Here is a 19,424-nt window from a genome sequence, read left to right as displayed (position 1 = left end):
GTCAATTTGAATAAATTTATTATGAATTGCTTTGGTTCTAAAAGCTCCCAATATGTTATAATAGAAGCCTACGTTTTTGCTTGAGAGCCAGCCAAACTATCTGTAGAAAATGGAATGGGTTTTTAACATCTTAACAAATCACTTAATGGTAGATTTTCCTTTCAAATAAACAAAAGGAGGAATGTTCTGATTGGACTGTGCTAATAGAAGAGATTGGAATATACCCTTCTTTTAAAGCCACATTGAAAGCAGAATGTTTGGAAGCCCTGTGTGTAGATGGTGGCCTCTTACTTACCACAGAAACTCAAAACATTTTTTAAACTGCGCATCCATTTTCACCTGAATCCAAGTCGCAGTGAAGCAAACCTTAGCCCATGCAACAATTAACACTCTTCACCCATTGCTGAACTGCAATTACATTTGGACTGAATGCAACATTCAACAGATTACCTCCAGCTACAGTTCAAAGTAACTTCTCCAGCTAAAACCATACAGGCCAGCAGAATGTAAATTGGAATTTAGTTAAGGCACCATCTAACACTGCACAAAGTATAATTTATCAGTTAGAAGTTTCATGTATCACCTTCAGCGAAACATTTTGGCTTCAATATGATTTCTTGATCAGAGGCTTGGTACTGGCTCTCAGGCCATGGCTTGACAACATGCTAAAATGGGCTCGAGGCCTTGAAGAGTTGCCACAGGAAGGAGAATCCTCAAACTCACTTTGTTAGTTCAAATTTGTGAAGAGATTTTCAGTGGATTGAATTTTTACCAGTAGGCTTTTTGCCAGATCAGATATCGTCTGTTCTCCCACAGCCTGCATAAAGTCAACACAGAAACATAAAGCTGCTACAGATTCTTTAAAGTGTGCTGTGGCTAATTTGACAGAAATGTGACTGTGTGCTTATTCGTTATCTGGAATGGGTATGTCATCTTGAGTGGTCCAGTAGCACAGAAATCCAGTCATGAGAAAGAATACTAACTTTTGTGTCTAGTATGGATTTATAAAAATCTGGACTTTATGAAAAGGGAACGTATTAGTCCAGTAGTTCTTCTTGGATGGTAGGATGAAATTCTAGTGGGTTAGAAGTCTGAAAACTGCATTGTTATAGTTTTATAAAATAAGTTCAAAGAATGTAAAAAAAACCCCAACCCAACATGTAATGCTTTCTCATCCTTGAATCCTCAGACAAGTACAATGGATTGAGCTAAATTTATGGAACTGACAGCGAACACTGAAGGTTGAATTTAAAAGGGTTGAGTGGCTACAATTTTCCTAATTTTAGATGTGATCTCAGTTTGTACTCTTGCTTCCCAAATGCTTCAGGTACATCAGATGTTAAATTTCTTTGAAGTCAGGTGCAAATTATTTATGAACTTGTTCAGTAGCCAGCATTTTTCTTATTTCCCCTCCCGCCCCAAGGGAAAATTTTGTAAGACTTTTTGACTTTAAAGTAGAATTTATAGGGCCACTGTGTGTAACACAATTGTCCGGAATTATCTTGTATGTTGTTATTCATGTATTGTGTAATGGTCTCCTTCATAAATACATAAAAGTGAACTAGAAGGTTGCTTACATTCAATGTTATGAAATTGTTCTATTTGTCAAGGTAAAATTAGGACTATTAGAAAAAAATCACTTTTTAAATGAAGTAGGGTAGCTGCTAAACAACTCTACAGCACAGCTTCAGTAAACACAAAATCAGAAGAAAAGGTACTTTTTTCTCCAGCTCAAAGGAAAATCACCTTTTGGACTAGATTTAAAGCCATCTTATTGTTAGCAGTACTGAAGTATTAATACGTTTTACCTTTTTTTATTTTTAGAAACAAGAGACCTTCATTATAGTTACGAAAAAGACTGGCCTGATTGTTAGAATACTAATTTTGGACTCAGAGTTTGCATTCCTTACCCAGCCACAAATTCCATTAGATCTGGAGAAAATCACTTAGCAAATTAATTGCATTGTCTAATTTTCAACAGCTAACTGAGATGCTTAAGTCAAAAGACAGTTCTCCCTAGGTTTCCCACGTAGTCAGAAGAAACAAAAAGTTATTCTGGGAGGGCTGTCAGCGCTAAAACACCTGTGTGTTTTTTAGTTGACCTCTGGAGCCTTCTGTTTCTCTCCATGGAAGTTTATGCCTCTCTGTTAAATGGCCAACCTAACTTGGTAGTGTCTGAAGTGAGGTACTCTGAATACCCACTTAGGGTTAATTTTTAAACATGTTCAGGCACATAAAGATGCAAGCATTTACTCATCCGTATGAAGGGAATAAATACATTAAAATGTTAGGTGCACTGATGTTGTGATAATTAGGTTCATAATAAGTGCTGAGATTGTCGTTGTTAGATAGGGTTCCTGAATTACAGGCATTTGCATTAATAACCTTTTAATATAATAACTTCTAAGTAGTCAGCACAATGCTTTTAAAACACAAACAGTAGGTTGGTTTTTCAAAGCTTTATTGGATACCTCATTCCCTGAATATAGATTTCTTGGAAAAGCTCTTGAGGCAGAGCAAATGCCCCTTCTCTGTGCAAACCCTGTGGGATTAATTAATTCCAAAGAGTACTAAATGCCCTATCAGGTGATGTATTAAAATGGTGGCAGCTATCTTATCATACAGTGGCACTACGTCAGGAATTCCAGCTGGCCAGATAAGCATTTGTTTGTTTTACTTTCTGTCATTTGGGAGGAATGTAATGGCTCCATCATTAAGGTTCGGCAGAGCTCTCCCTTTCAGAGTCCATTTTCAAGGCATTCTAAATTGCACACGCACAGGTAGATTGATTTGGAAATTGCTTTGCTCAATCAGGGCTGGAACAAATTTGGGGGTGCAAATCTGGGCTGAGGTATTCTAGTGATTTTGGAAGAGAAAAATTCCTCCCCCCCTCACATGTATGCAGATACGCACACAATCATATTTTAAATTTCTTACTATTCCATCTCCTTACATCTACTGAAAGCTTCCAAAACACAATTTCACAATGCAATATGTCTGAAGTTACTGGACTTTAATTTTGTTTTCTAACATAATGGGTGGTCTACTATGAGCTGCATGTTACAGAAGCAGAAAAGAAAAAATGCGAGTGCAATTCAGGCACCTAAATACAAGTGTCTGGTGCCATATTTAATGTCCAAGGACATCTGAAACATCCACACTGGGCTGTCCCATGTGACATAGGATGAACAGAAAAACCATGCCTTCCTAGGGCACAGTAGAATAGGTATCCAAATTGGTATTAGATGCTTGCATTTATGTAAACAAATATCTATACATCAATTTTTTTCAAAATACAGAATTAATTTTGTCTTTAAATTTCATGTATCAGCCTTGTGCTCTGATAACAAAAGTGGAATGCTGCCTGCCATTAGTCTGACCAGGTATGTTGTTTCTTTTTGCCCAGAATAACTCTACATCTCCCTTCCTCTTTGCATATATTTGGAGACTTACTCTACCTTGTGTGGTACTATTGCTTCAGTGTCCTTGGCAGCAGCTCAGAAATGGCTGAGGCTTATGAGTGGTGTGGCTGCTTGTGAAAAGTCATTTTAGGTCTACATTTCTTGGGGTTTCTTTTGTTTTGTTTTGGGGTTTGTTTTTTTTTTTAATGCTTGTATTTTGTTTCCTACTCTACAAAATGGTTAGTGTTAAAGGATCTTGAATCTGATTTCCCAACAACTCACATTACGGAAACTGAACTGTGTGCTGGATAAACACAAGGAGTACCAGATAGCATTAGTCACCCGCACCCTTCCCTCCATAATAATTACATGTTTGTCTGCAGTATTCTGAAGGTATATAAGGTCAGAAATTTGTTCTTTGTGCAAGGTGGAGTTCCAGAAAAAGTGCTGTGAAAAGTACCAGCAGTACCCTGCTGTTGTGAAACATTGCCTGTTTAATTTATCTAGTTTATCACTTAAAGTTGTCCACTCTTCACAGTAGTTATTTCAGAGCAACTAATGAAGCATTAATTATCACAAATATTTACAAGGGGTTAATAAGAGCATAGAAATGTATTAAGAGAAAAAAGTTTCTTCCATTACAATACTATCATTATAAATGTTTGGCACTGCTACATCAGTTCCCTGAGACTCATCAATTCACTTCCACAAATAACTGCAGCTGTGTATTATGTGGTTCATCCATCCATAACTACCCAGAAGATTACATCTAGTCCAGTAGATTTAGATCCATTAGATGAAGACCTAGCCAGTGTATTCCATACAGATATAATATTCACCCTGGGCTATCACAGTTCTCTCTAGGAAGGAACTTTATGCCTTATAGAAGCTCAAGGTTGGCCAGTGCAGATCACATCACCTAATACACAGTTTATTATAGATGCGACGGAATGATTTTGTGCAGCCTTAGTGAGGGAGCAGAAGCCAGTATGTCACGTTGTCTGACCTGTATCTCGCAGACCCTACATGCCACCCAGTCAACCCTAGGCTGAACCTAATTATTTGGTTTTAGCTACAGCGACCTTTCGGAAATCATAAGCTCTTGATTTGATTTGATTGATTTGAAGAGTATCATTCTCAAAACCCTGCATAGAATTTAATTCTCGTGTTCTTGTGTTACAATTCAAGGCAAAATTCCAGCAGCAGGATGTTCTGGGCTGAGGACAAAGCTGTCACAGGGAATCACAGAACTTGCTATTGAAATAGCAAACACTATTTTCAAAGCTAGCAATAAAATCCATCCCTCTACTCAAGTTTCTTACCAAAGTATGCTAAAGTATTCATGCTTTTCAAGAGGTAAAAAATCCCAAGCCCAAACCAAACAGCAACAGAAAACACAGTGCAAATCTGCTTCTTGATAGTAAGTGCAGAAAAGGAAAATTAAGTCGGGAAACACCAGAGTATTACCATGCTGTGGTTTGTGTAAGTGCATACAGAGGGAGTTTCAGGTTAGGTTGAAAAGCAGCTTCTGGAAATGACTGATTTAATCCTTTGGAACCTTTTCCTTACCTGCAACAAAAGATACACATTTTAACAGTCATCCTAAACTTAACATTCAATGCGAGCTATAATAATAGCAAGACTCCTCACAAAACATTCAACCACAGATAATTTTCTAAGAGTTATGCACTACTGCCAAGGAGTTAGCTAGTGATATCTCTGCTTGTGCTCCCTCGATAAATTTGGCTCTCATGAAGTACTGTCCAGACGGGCCATTTTTCAAAGTTAAAATGGGCTTTTGAAATGCTCAGGAAGGAGCAAGAATACGCAGCTCATTGTATCAGGACCATAATATGTGTTCAACGTATTCTAAATACATGAAGATAATGAATACACATAAATTACAAGTTCAGGCTTATATCTCGGGGCATGCCTTTTTTACTGGGCAAATAACTTTTTTTTTCCTTAAGGTGATCCTCTGTATCATTACATTTGATGCAATTTATTTTGAGGTGCTTGTAGAGAAAACATTGTATTGGTAGACAAGACTTAGGCCTGGTTATAGCCTTGCACTGGAAAAACTAGCTACTTCCGTGGTACCACTATAGTACTTCAGTAGAGATAACTCTACTCTCTGCTCCTGCGGCTATGACAGAACAAGGTGTAAGGGTAGGATATTAGTTCTTAGTGTAACCATCTTTAGGAAATTATAGTGAAGCTTTTTATGGTGAAGCCATTATATGTATAAAACGACATTGAAAATATCTTGATAAAAGCAGAGGGGGATGTGTGGAAGGGTGAAATAAAAAAATCCAACAAAAACCCTCTACAGTTTTCAGAGATAATCACAGACAGTTTGGATTTTTGAAACCTTCACTTTGTCAGTAATAACTGTGAAAGTTTACTCTAAAGGCATAATTTTGTCACATTAATCAAGTGCCGTGGTTCTAAATAGTGCACAGGCTTTTGAGAACTGGAGAGCTTGATTTTCTGGAAGTGGGGTGCATACGGAATAGCTTGAATCCGTTGGGGTTTTTCTCAATATATATCTTAAATTTTACTTGATAAACACCTGGACCTGATTAGGGCTAACAAAGATTAAATTAATAGAGAAAACAAAACTACTGAGTGGAGGATTGAAGAATGCCCAGATATTTAGTTTTAGGGAAATATAAGTCTTAGAACCACTGTGCCGCAGAAGCATATTAAGTATCAAAAAACAGACTAGGCATCTTAGGTGTATGAAAAGGAAGCCGAGTCACACAGCTCAACAAGTATTTCGATGTCAGGACTTAGCAGAAATCTGCTAGCCTTTTCATATCAACACTAATTAAGATTACTGGGTTTGAACTTGTTCAAAGAGTTAAAAAAGGTTACACTTAAACACAACCTAGGACAAACGCTCTCAGCTATCTTTAGTCAAGCTCAGGCCATCTTTTTTTATCCTTACAGTTGTTTTCAAGGAGAAACAGTAGGTCAGTGTCCTGGTTTCTGCTGGGATAGAGTTAATTTTCTTCGTAGTAGCTACTATGGATCTATGTTTTGGATTTGTGCTGAAAACAGTCTTGGTAACAACAAGGATGTTTTCATTATTGCTGAGTCGGGCTTACACAGAGGCAAGGACTTTTTCAGCTTCCCATGCTCTGCCAGGTGCACAAGGAGTTGGGAAGGGGCACAGCCGGGACAGCTGACCCCGACTGACCCAAGGGATATTCCATACCTTATGATGTCATGGTCAGCATATACAGCTGGGGGAAGAAGGAGGGGATGTTCAGAGTGATGGTGCTTGTCTTCCCAAGTAACTGTTATGTGTGACGGAGCCCTGCTTTCCTGGAGATGGCTGAACAGCAGCCTGCCCATGGGAAGAAGTGAATTAATTCCTTGTTTTGCTTTGCTTGTGTGCACATTTTTTTGCTTTACTTATTAAACTGTTTTTATCTCAACCCATGAGTTTCCTCCCTTTCACTCTTCTGATTCTCTCCCCCATCCCATTGGGAGGGAGGGAGCGGCTGTGTGGGGCTTGGTTGCTGACTGGGGCTAAACCACGACACAGGAGAAACTTTAATTTCACATTCGCACATATGCAACATTTCCAATGCTACACTGGAACAGTCATGTAGGTCTTTTTGTGCCTCAGTTTTCCAATGACTGTATTTTTCTCATACAATGCTATTTCCACAGAACACACTGAATGCAGGAAGCATTAGGACAGACTATGAGAAGTAGAAACAAAAATTGTTTAAGTCAATTTGTTTCTTAAATTACTACATTCAAGTGAAATTACAATAGCATTACATTTTTATTGATCTTTCCTACAAGTGGCATTTTTGCTGTCATGACTCATTAGAATCCTAGCAAAGTTATTTTGAAACACTGAATTATTTAATTTATTTACTAATATTCCTCCTGTGTTTTTTATTTGCCTGCCATTTTAAAGCAATTACATGACTAAGCCAAAGACACAAAAAATGTACCATGTATGTCAGGTTGTAGCTATGTAACAAGTTGCACAGACTGGGTGAAAAGTCAAAATAGTTTTCTTTTTGTGGCTGAACTTTTAAAATGCTGATTAGCATCAGCATACAATTGCCACTTGAAGGTTTTAATCTCTTCCTGACCAGTTTTCTACCTACAGCACCAGCTGACCTTCCTTCTATTCTTTCGAAGACAGTGGGGTTTAACGTGCCACATTTATGCCAGTGAATCAATCAGGCAAAAAACAGTGGTCTGGTCTGTGCAACTGTGTAAAAGGATAGCTGTTTGCAAGCAACAAGCAAATACAGTCAATCATTTGACACTGTAAAATTCCAGATATTTTGCCAGTCCCTGTATATAGGAATTGTTAATTAACTCGGACTTGCACTTCTGCTGTCAGCATAACAGAGAATGAGCTGTTCAGAGGACAAGGAATCCTTCATTTCATCGAAAATAAACGGCCTGCAAAATCACCTGTGACTCAGCCAAAATGAAAACTGTGAGTATGGCTTCTATGTCAGAAAAATCTTTCTCCAGAATTGAAATTTTGGCTTGTGTGTAAGGATTTCTTCGGTGGGGTCAGGAAAACAGCAAAGCACGCGTGTCCCAAAACATTCTGTATTTTCACCAGCCTGACATCTCAGTTACTGTCCGAGTACAGCAAATACAGTCAGAAGGGTTCTACATACAGCTGTTTCTACCAGGGTCTGGGCTTTAATTATTTGACTTTCTATCACATTGACTGACTTACACGATTTTACCCACTCTGCTTGGTGCCGTCAAATCGTTCTTCATACACAGAGGGGGCATTTTTATTTTGCAATAGGATGAACGTCGACAAAGATGGCCATGGAATTGCCCCACAGGATTCTGTGTACGCAGAGCTGAGCAGAAGCCGGCTTCCCCAGCGGCACAGGTTGCTGGGGAGGAGCCCAAGGCACGAGAAAAGCACCTTTCCCCTTCCCGCTCCCACCGGCGCTGTGGCCGACCGCGAGCCCTGGGCCCGGCGGGAAGCCAGCCTCCCCGCCAGCTGCTCGCTCGCTTGGCACAAAGGTAGTGGGTCTATCCGCTGGCCTCGGCCATTCCTTATTTCTCCAAGCCACAACCATAACTTCCCGACCTCGCGGAAGGATGGGGCAGCCTAAGTAATGATTTGCCGGGCGCTCAGACCAGCGCCAGGCCGGCCCGCCGGCCGGCGGTGCGCGCTTGGGCCCTGTTGCCCACCGCTGCGCCGAGGGCCGGCGCTGCCGGGGCAGGCGGCTAGCGGCCTGGCCCGCGGAGCGTCAAGCTCCGCTCAGGACAAAGGGCCGAGGCACACATCGGGGCAGCGCCCGCGGTCTGCTGGCGGCCGCTCGGCGGGGCGGCCCCGCGCCGCCTCCTGAGGAGACGAACGGCGGCGCTCTCCCTCCTCAGCCGCCCCGACCCCCAGTCAGGCCCGGCCCGACGCCCCGAGCGGCACCGCTGTTTCGGGTCCCGGCGCCGCGCACCTGCCGGGCCCCGCCTCGCCGCCAGGCAGCGGGCCGAAGGGCTCCCCCCGGTCCGGCCCGGCGTGGAGGAGGCCGCCGGCAGGGTACGGCTCGGCCCCCGCCCGCCCCGCGCTGCCTCCCCGTCGCACGGTGGAGCCGGCGGCCGCCCGCCCCCACCGCCGCCCGCACACGTGTGCCAGGGAAGGCGTTCGGTGCCGCTCGCCGCCCGGGCGGCGCTTCCCCCGCCTCCCCCCTCCTCCGCAGCGGGAGCGGAGAGCAGCCTCCGCCCGAGGCGCCCGGCATCGCCGGGGCCGCTCGCCGAGGCGCTCCGCGCGCGGGCGGCCGCCCAGCCAGGACGTCGCCGCCGCCGATGGCCGCCCCGCTGCCCGATGTGGAGCGCGGCGCGGGGCGGGCGGCGGAGCCCGCGGGAGGCGGCGGCCCCCGCGGCGCGGCGGGCTCCCTCTGCCCGCTTCCCCGGCAACCCGGGGGCGACCCGCCGCCCTCGCCCCCCGACAGGTAAGGCCGGAGCCCGGGCGGGCGCCGCCAGCCCTGCCCGCTCCCTCGAGGGCCCGCCTGCTGCCGTCTAGGGGCCGGCCGGCGCCCTGCGGGCGGGAGCGCGGGGCCTGGGCGGGAGCGCTCTGCCCCGCGGCTCGGCGGCGGCAGCTCGGGGAGGGGGCGAAGCGGCAGGAGGGGGCGGCCGGGCCCGCCGCCGGGCCCGAGGCCGGCCCGCACCGCCCGGGAACTCCGAAGTTGTTTCCCGGCCGCGCAGACACTTCACTCCGCTGCGGATGCCTCTCTTCCCCCCTCCCTTTTTCTTTAGAGGTTTCCCAGTGTGAGGTGGAAAAGAGCCGCCGTTGCCGAGCCTGCCTTGCCAAAGCGAACCGAGCCACTACTTTCTCGTTGCAGTGCCTCTCTGTTCGTGAGATAAACCGCTGCTTTACCGCTAGCGATGCCGCTGTAATTGCTGTCAGCGATGTGCGCCCTGCATTTGTTACCTCTCGGGCTGTTCTTAAAGGCATTGGTCTCTATTCTTAGTAAAGGAAGCGGTGAGCTAGGTTTTTCTTGAAACGTCTGAACAGTTTTGGTAGACTGAAGTTTAGAAAATCTGAAAATACTGCATACAGGTTTTTTCTCTCCTTCTTAATGCTAAATATCACTTTAATGCTCGGTGAGGATTTCCATCAAGTAGAGCACCTTTATTCTTCATTGTTACCTTACTATGATGGTTTTCGCCACTTTGTACCAATTAGTATGTGAAATCTGGAACGGTAATAGTGAAGGTAATAAATATTAAGCTTGGAGCCATCAGCTCACACACGTAGAATAATCTAATGATATGTTGGTAGACCCTAATAGTTGGGGTGCTTTGGGTACTGCTCTCCAAATGAAATCAAGCAGACAAACAAAGTGCTGTTCAATATTTTATGTGAGAAATCCATGGGCTGCAATGTCCTCAGCAGTCTAAACAGCCTCTTCATTAATGTGATACTTTAAACCAGTGTGTAACTGAGCTCTACTGAGCAAGCACGGTACTGGTTATCTTTCCTATTACAAATGCTGCTCGGTGATATTTGCGACACAATCAGATTTAAGTAGCCAGAAACGACCGAGACATTTATTTTGTGATGGAGCTGTGGAGATTCAAGTACAAAAGTAACTGATAACTGAAATGAGTGTATTGCTTTGCACTATTCAGCCTTATCAGTCACTTTGACTCCTGATTCTGGGGAAGAAAGTTTCCATTTGTTTAAAATACAGTTGTGGTGTACTCAGGAAGTGTTACTGAGAAGTTACATGCATCCACTGTTGTAATATGTGTACACAGGGAATGGCATGAACACAGGGACAACAAAATATTTACTAATGTCTTTAGGAGCCAATATAAATATATCTGTGTTCTTACTCTGCAAAGACTTACACATATTCAAACAACTTTATATTCAGAGCTGAATACTTGGATTTCTTTCAAGTAGTGTTAAGCACTGTATGTTAATAGATTCAGCCTATCGATTAAAAAAATAACTGCACAAAAAAAGCTAATTGCTGTAACCAGGAAGTATCGTGGTCTTAGTGCAGAATTATTTCATGCATTGTGGTTGGATATTGCAGTTGTACCAGCATTTGTTACAGCTATTGCTTGATATTATGTATTTTGTTGAAATAGGAGAAAAAAGAAAGATGACAATATTTTGGAGATCCCATCAATTCCAAATCCTTTTCCCGAGCTGTGTTGCTCTCCGTTTACATCAGTTTTGTCAGCCAGTCTGTTGCCCAAGGCAACTTCAAGAAAAAAGCAGGTAAGATTTATAAATTATTATTTGACAAATTCTAAATTGGTTTCATGAAAGCTTGAGGAAAAGCCCAGTTACCTATTAAGTTATTTTTCTAATAAAGGTGTTCCATATTTCTGTAATTTGGTGAAATTTTCTCTGTAGGTCATCGATGATTGTAGAAAATGAGGTTTCAGAATCTGTGACTTAAGACGTGACTGTTCTTTCACAGAGTCTACATGTGACTGTGCAGATTTTTTGTGTGAAGCAAAACCAGGGGCAGGCAGGCAGTACTTTCTGTCCTTAAATGAGAAGTTAATTTATTTCTTTCTTACCTTCCTTCCCACCTCCAATTACTGTCATCAGTGCTGTAACATGGAGGGTTTTAACAGTCACTGAGCAGCTTCTTTTGTCTGGAGGTCTGATTTTGCTGGGATAATTGAATGAAACTGAAATTGACGGGGAAGGAGCAAATGCTGTGTTCGTGGCTATATTTTATAGGATGTTTGTTTATCTGTGTGTGGTTGATGTTACTATCGTAGAATGTTTTGGGTTGGAAGGGACCTTTAGAGGTCATCTAGTCCAACCCCCCTGCAGTGAGCAGGGACATCTTCAACTAGAGCACGTTGCTCAGAGCCCCGTCCAACCTGGCCTTGAATGTTTCTAGGGATGGGGAATCTACCCCCTCTCTGGGCAACTATCTTCCCATAAATACCTTAAACTGTTAAGCCAAGGGAAATTCTGAGTGGGCAGACAGACCTGGCAGTGCTCTGTCTTAGTACTGTATTTGTCATCCTGAGCGGGAGTAGAGGTGAGGTTAGAGAGGAAGAGTCTCCAATTAATGGAGATCACTGGTGTCTGAGATCTGTTTCACTCTTTGAAAGCTTACCTGTCTCATTTCTCTTTTCATTTCCTGACACTGGAGAGAGCTCTGACAAGGAACACCTGTGGGATTAAGGGTGCTACCTCCTTCACATTCTCTTTTCTGGTGGTCTGAGAGATCCTTGTCTTAATAGTTTTAGGAGTGTTATTGGAGGTGTTAGAACTTACACTGCTGCTGCTTATCCAGTTTTTAAATTTGCACTAAGAAATTGTCTGAAAGTTGAAGTTTCTTGTATTAATTTTCTGAAGCTGGCCAGCCATGGCTGTTTCTGTGCATCTGTCAGAGAACTTCAGTAACGAAGTCTTGGCTTGTACCTTAAGGAGGAATGTTCTTCCCCCTTCTCCAGTGAAAAACACGTATGCGCCTGGGAAACTGCACTGATTCTATCTTGCCGCATTTTGCATGTTCTCTAAAAATAGCTATGGTGTCTTTCTGGACTACTTTTACTGCTTTTAGTTCTTTCCTACAACAGCAATACTAATCTGAAGCATTCTGGTCAGTGTTGATCTAAATGCTGCTAATGCAGTGGGGTAAAATTGTGCTAGTTTTGTGCTTGGGCAAGGTGGAAGCATTGACTGTTTCTGGAGAGGCAGGAAAAACTCTGAACTGGTAACATTACCTTTCAGAAATAAGGACTAGAAGTCAACGTTTAGAAAAATTAGTTTAAATTACTCATGTTGCTGACTTAAATTGCACTCATTGTGGTAATCTGTGCTTGCAACTGGAAAGTAGATTTCCCAAGCATGATTTAACACACAAAGGTCAACTATCTGCTTTTGTGGCCTGTCATGTTTAAAATTACTGACTAGCTTGATCAGTTAAGCCAGCTAAGTGTTAGCTTCAGTCTCTCAGAAGCTGAAGTTCATAGCTTCACTGATTTCACTTCTGTTTCTTCTTAAAGGCTCTTCTACCTTTTGTGACACTTTCTGCTCACCAGTCCTTCCATTTCTCCTGGTTTTCCATTTAAGAATTTAATGCTTTCTCTGGTAAAAGCAGGACCAACAAGAACTGGTTTACTGACAGAAGTGAGCTAAAATAATAATAGTGTGAATGGAGGGCCTGATCCATTTTCCAGTTACCAGAAAAATTGAGAGGAGTCTTCCTGTTATTTTCTGGAGGCATTTTAACAAGACCAGGGTTTCTGTCAAAAAGCCTTTCACCTACGTATCTGTTTACAGCCACTACAGGAGAAATGGTATTGGGCTAAGTAGACCTTTTGTCAGACTCGGCATGACTTGTTATGTTCTTCATCTCAGGTTATTAAAGGTTAAGGCCAAATGGCAACGGTTGAGTAAAAGTTTTATCTTTGAAATTCAGGTTGAAGTCTTCTAATATGTTTATAAAATTACTCGGGTTTAAAAAGGAGAGAGAGGGAATGCTGAGCAGGTGTGCAAAGAGAGGTGAACTGTCTGTGACCTGGACTTCCCACGAAGGCTGTGCTTGGAAATGTCATGTTTCCACCCCATGTTCTTATTTTGCCAACTTTGTAGCAGCTCTGTCTGCAAAGACCTAATCCATATACAAAGATTTCATTGAATATAGCCTCCAAGGTCATGAATAGTACTATTACAGTTTGATAGTTTCCTAAGACTTAAGAGAAACCAGCTACACTTAACCGCTTTTTTTTTTTAGTGTTGACAGCTGCCAGAATTTTTTCTGTTGTTTCTCTGATGATCTACATATGTTTTTAGTGATTCTTCTTTTAGATTGCTTGCTTTCTGATTCAGTTTCATTTTCTGCTGTGTTTTTAATTTCAGGCATAAAAAAGAAAAATTACAGAGTGACTTTCTACTTATGTCTAGTAGATAACTATTATCAAAATAGGTGTTTCTAAAAGAAAAAGTTATGCCTCTTCTGTCTCGTTTTTCTCTCCAGAAAAGATTTTTCTACTTCCAGGGAAAAAAAGTAGTTGTCACAAATAATCTATTTTCTTATTCATAGCACCTGTGACATCTGAAATCTTTCCTCTTCTGAATAGATTATTAACATTATTTTGAATTCTTGTTTTTCTAAGCTGAAGTTCTTACTGTCTTCTGATGATCTTTTACCATAAGCTTTTCAAAACACTGAACATGGTGCTTGAACAGCATGTCTGTTTGTGGGGTTGACTTAGTGGAAATAAGTTTATAAAAGCAAATTGGTAAAAGCCACATAGCTTAACAGTGAGTTGCGTCTGTGCTTGGGAAGTAGGACATCTGTGTGTCTGAACGTTTTTTGGTCTGCCTCATCAGCACAGCTGTCCATCTCCTTTCCCCCCCTGCAGTTTGGAAGAGTTTTCTGTTATATCCTCACAGACTCAATCATGACACTTTAACAATAACTAGAACAAACTTTCTCTAAGAGGCAACCTTGACTATTTTTTTTTTTTCATTTAATTTAGAAAATGAAGGGAAGGGGAATGATGGGCATCAAAACACGGAGTAAAAGTATAGTGACAACTTCTGTTATCCTAGAGGGAGGACTGGGGGCTGGGAGAATGGAAGGAACAGGCCTGCATTGAGCTCCTGAGAACATGCAGCCTTGTGCCTCAGATGACCTGTTATCGGTGGAGCATTTCATGGAGGTCATCCTGTGCAGCTGATGTTACGGTATCACACCTGTGTTTGGGGAAGGTGGAACTCTGAGATGTTTCACAAGTGGGAATGGGATTATGTATTTAACATCCTCATCCTCAAGGGAATAACATGGAGGTGAAATCAACAGCTGAACGTATGGATGGCAAGATGACTTTGTGGATTGCATAATGCGTTCTGTAAGAAATCATCAAGTTTGGTATCCTTGGAAGAAATGTAGGAGGGATTTGGGTGCTTTTGGCATGAATAACGTTATATATACGTTTGGATAAGCTGAATTGTATGCTTCAGGGTGGAAGACTTTTACCTGAAAAGGCAAAGAAACCCAGCTTTCCCCTCATGTCCAACACAGCATGGTCATACAGGTTCATGGTGGGAAATGTTGCCTTCTTCTGAGGAATCGATCATTTGCTGTTATGAGGTGGAGAATGTGAACTTGTGTGGAAAATCAAATCGTGTCTCCGAGTCTGTGTCCTCTAAGAAGTGACAAGGAACTGAATATATAAAACATTTTGTACTTTTGTCTCTAATTATGATCAAAATGGATATTAGTAGGGAAAAATCTTAACTGTAAGAAAACATGTTCTGTTCTTTAGTATGCTCTTGGTTTTCTTTGGTCAAATGAACTGAAAAGAGGTTACTATAGTTTTGTAAAAGCTTAGTTTTCAAGTATTTCTGAAAACAAAACCTGAATCATTTGCACTGAAGTGACAGTTCTTGCCCTGCTCAAGGATAAGCCAAAAAGTGTTTCATCACAAAAGTAGTTCAAGGTAATTAGTGCCTTGTTTCTTTAAATTAAATTAGAAGTGCAAAAATAAAACTCAAGTAAATCTCAAGGTGAAGAACACTCAAACCTTTGGAATTTTATCTTGCCTCTTTTGTCTTTCTTGATGTTCTAAACAAATAGATATTTTTATAATTTAGAATCCAAATATTCTCCCACAATGTTCTTTCCAGGAAATCAATAGTATAGAGGCACCTCAAACACACATTTGATAGTAGCGGAACGTCACTTACCTTTTTGCATTAACAAAGATTTTAATGTAAAGCTCTTTGGCAAAGAAGAATTGAGAGGAAGTTTATGACAGAGCAGATGTTTCTTTAAATGTGTGCTATTCTAAGTTAATGAATAACATTGAGCATTGACTGTTGTGATTGGAGTACTGTTTATTTTTTTTACAGCTACAGGTAAGGGTCTTTTAGCGTACCCACTTGAAACCTCTCTCTTCAAAATTTTGCGTGTAATTCTGTTAGCAGGCATAAATGGCTGAGTATCTGGTACTTTGACTTTTTCATGACGGATTTTTTTGCTGAAATACCTGTTTTCTCTTGACTTTTAAACACTGCAAAAATGAAAGGTTATTTTCTTGAAATGTGATAATTCATCAATTTGCAAGCAGTTTCCAAGGGTTGAAATATCTTTTCCAACCAAAAGATAAATTAGTTAAATTTACTCTTTAATTCCGGTCTGTCTTTTCTTGCCAGATTTCTTTCCAGGTTGGAGAGCATTGCACGTAACCTCCTTTACCAGCTCTCAATCTTTTTTCCTTCCAGCTCCTAAACATATACTTGTTTGTCCCATGTCTTCCCCTTAAATTACAGAAAAAAAGACTGAGAGTTTGAAAGGCAGAAGGGAAAGGAAAGTCTTTCCAACCGCTTTACAGATTAACAGAAAAAACATCCTATAAGAACCAATGTAGAGAGCTGAAGGTTTTTGCATGAAGCCTCTAATATAAGACTTGATTCAGTGGGACTCCTTTTTGTGGTGTCTTATCTGGTGGTGTTCTTCTGCAGCTTCTGTGACCTGTTCTTCATTTAAGTGGCTGTACCCTCCCACCAAGGAAAGATTTTTGCTATTCCATTAGATTAAAATTATTTAGAGCCCTATTAAAACTTGCTGGTTTAATCCATGTACCTTTGTGCTTTGGCCAGTCACCCTAACACTGTGGCAGAAAGTCACAGGTCTATATAGGTAAAAATCAGGAGGCGGATTTGAACAATTTCTCATTTTTGGCAATAAGGGATATCACCTGGTTTATATTGAGGTGGCCTAGCACAAGCAGTCTGATACATAAACCTGGGGAGAGTTCAGAATAATCACCTGTTTGTGTCTTTTCTTTTTCTTTTTTATTTTACTTTATAATCTTTACAATGGTTTATTCATCAGTGTGTCTTCAATATAGAAAAAAGAAATTGCTTTCTGTCAGCCCTCAATGTTATTATAAATTAACCTTGTACTTTGTTGCTGTCCACAAACAATCCAAGCAAAGACTCTGAACATTCTAACTTCACAAAAATAGCATGCATTTTGTTCTTCATTTATAATGTGCAGAAGACAAGGTCACTCTAACTTTTCTAGTTACTAAGATATTGGCCCTGCAAGCTTGTTGTTTAATTCACTTACATCGGGCAAATGTTCGGCTTAAATTTTTACTATTTGTAGCTGTATAAAATAAAATATTCATCAGTACTGTCAAAGATGCTGGTAGACATTTTGCCAATATTTGTCAAATTGGAATGATTTTCATTATACTTTTGATTGTTTTGATTTAACCATCAGCCTGAAAGTCAAAACTGATGTTTCTTATCTTTTCTGTTAGGACTGTTTTCTCAATTTAAGGAACTGCCACTTCTGTGCCGTTTGCAAAGTTATATTTGGAACAAGAAACCTCCGGTACATTGCAGTAGATCTAATTCTTTGTGTAGAAAACCTTCTCTGTAAATTAGGAAACGTTGGTTCTCCAAAAAGCAGTTCTTGAATATTCATCTCTTGAATTTTGAGTTGACTACCTGGTATTTTGGTCCCATGACACCTCTATAGTGCTATGTAATTACGAGGTGGCTAGAGCAGACAGTTATAAAGACAGTCTCAATTTCTTGTTTGATATGTTTGAATATCCAAGAGACTTGACAGTTAAAGCCAGCTGAAACTTCAGGGAACTTCTGCTCTAATGTTGCCGAATCATTTTTGATAACTCAGTTTTGATGAGTTTGACTTTAAAAGGTTAAATTCTGATGAATGGAGCTTGAATCCTCGAAGTTTTCAGAAGGGAATGAATTGTGATAGACACGAACACTGTCCTTATTCATAATTGTTCACAGGGTGGGGTGTATTTGTTTAGGGTTAGACCGGAGAACTGAGTTTAGGCCATTTTGTAGCAGCTCCATACCTGATAGACGGATCCATGATTAAATATTTTATTGACAGATCTCTTTCCAGGTGGCTTCTCACTGGTGGCATTGTCAGTAAGTGATACAGTGATAAGTGGGGCATGCAAGACATACATCAGTATTACAACAACAGACAGCGGTCCATAAAGGGAAGATGTCAATAGTATTCTGAACTGTCTTTCGATCAAAACAGATAAACGTTCCCATCTGACTTCCAGGGACACACAGTCTAGCTTAATCAGAATAGTGTTTAGTAACATTCATAATTTGTATCATTTATACTAGATTAATGTAATGATTCATATGGGGGGAATTATGTGGATTGCTGTTTAAAGGCATTATTAAATTAGAAGATCCGAATTCTGTTGTTTTTGAAGCAGTACTCCTCCCAAAGCATTGACAGCTTTTCTATTCCCCAAAGGATAGTTTTTTACTGTCTTAAAAGAGTTAAATGATAGTGGTTTTAAGCATGTACATTTAGAATTAAAGTTCATGTCTGCATGTATGTGAGAGCTCCATAGATCATTTTCTCTTTTTGTTGTCAGAGCAGTTTTCATTTTAAACCAGATAAAAATGAGACCGAGCCTTACATATTTTTGTATTTCTTGTGGGTTTTCTCCATTTGGTTTTTCCTCAACTTTCTTTTCTGGTCTTATAAAACCTCAGTGGTCCTGTTCTGGTCTACTTTTGTCATGTCATTGACCAGTATTGTAAACGCCTGCTTTATTTAATGTTCTGCTGTGTTTTGTAACGTAAACAATTTAATAGTTGTGCAGTATTCAATGAGATGACAGTAGTCAATGATGAATGACAAATAATTGCCTGCACTGCTATGGGTTTTGTCAAGCTGGCAACTTAGACATTTCTTATTGAGGGTTTACAACTTTGACCTCCTTTGAATTAAAAGTTGTGCAGCAGATGGAGAAAATACCAAGGTAGTTTACCATACATTTTACAGTACTTAAACTAACATAAGATGATCAGAAATTTTATTATTTTATCATAGTAAAACTTTGTTATCTTAGTGTTGGGGCATTAACTAAAGAATGGAGCTCAAACTCGGATCAATTTCTGTTAGGAGTTATGGTGCAGTTCTTAGCATATCCTTGGCTTCTTGCATTTCTGATGTTCTGAGACTTATTATCTATTCATATAGAATCATAGAATCATTAAGGTTGGAAAAGACCTCTAGGATCATCAAGTCCAACCGTCAACCCAACACTACCACGTCTCCTAAACCATGCCCAGAAGTGCCACGTTTACACATCTTTTAAATACCTGCAGGGATGGCAACTGTACCACCTCTCTGGGCAGCCTGTTCCAATGCCTGACCACTCTTTCAGTGAAGAAATTTTTCCTAATATCCAATATGAACCTCCCCTGCTGCAGCTTGAACCTGTTTCCTCTCGTTCTATTGCTAGGGACCTGGGAGAACTTGAGAACTGTAGAAACAAGAAGAGGAATATCGCTGTCATACTTCTGTGTGTAAATGTTGCCACAATAAAAATAGTTTAGATTTTACATAAACAAAACATATTTCCACATAAACATCAACATTAAACTTGGTTAGTTTTCACCAGGTGGAATTAAGTTGATCATACATATAGGATAGTCTTAAATATTTATGACTGGTAAAACAATTTTATATTAATGATAAATCTTCTTGTAAGTCATTTATAGTACAT

The 19,424-nt window shown here is 40.9% G+C and overlaps 1 protein-coding gene across 1 annotated transcript in view; it reads left to right on the top strand.

Moving 5' to 3' along the window:
* The first annotated feature begins 9,097 nt into the window (after positions 1–9,097).
* GRB14 (growth factor receptor bound protein 14) overlaps positions 9,098–19,424 on the top strand; it is a 74,278-nt gene continuing 63,951 nt past the window's right edge. The window contains exons 1-2 of the mRNA XM_075093325.1: positions 9,098–9,358; positions 11,007–11,139. Of these exons, the coding sequence (XP_074949426.1) occupies positions 9,213–9,358; positions 11,007–11,139 (279 nt within the window). The 5' untranslated portion in view covers positions 9,098–9,212. The remainder of the gene's footprint in view (positions 9,359–11,006; positions 11,140–19,424) is intronic.

This window comes from Phalacrocorax aristotelis, chromosome 5 (genome assembly GCF_949628215.1).
Source record: "Phalacrocorax aristotelis chromosome 5, bGulAri2.1, whole genome shotgun sequence".
Lineage (NCBI taxonomy): Eukaryota > Metazoa > Chordata > Aves > Suliformes > Phalacrocoracidae > Phalacrocorax > Phalacrocorax aristotelis.
This window is presented reverse-complemented; position numbering and strand designations above follow the sequence as displayed.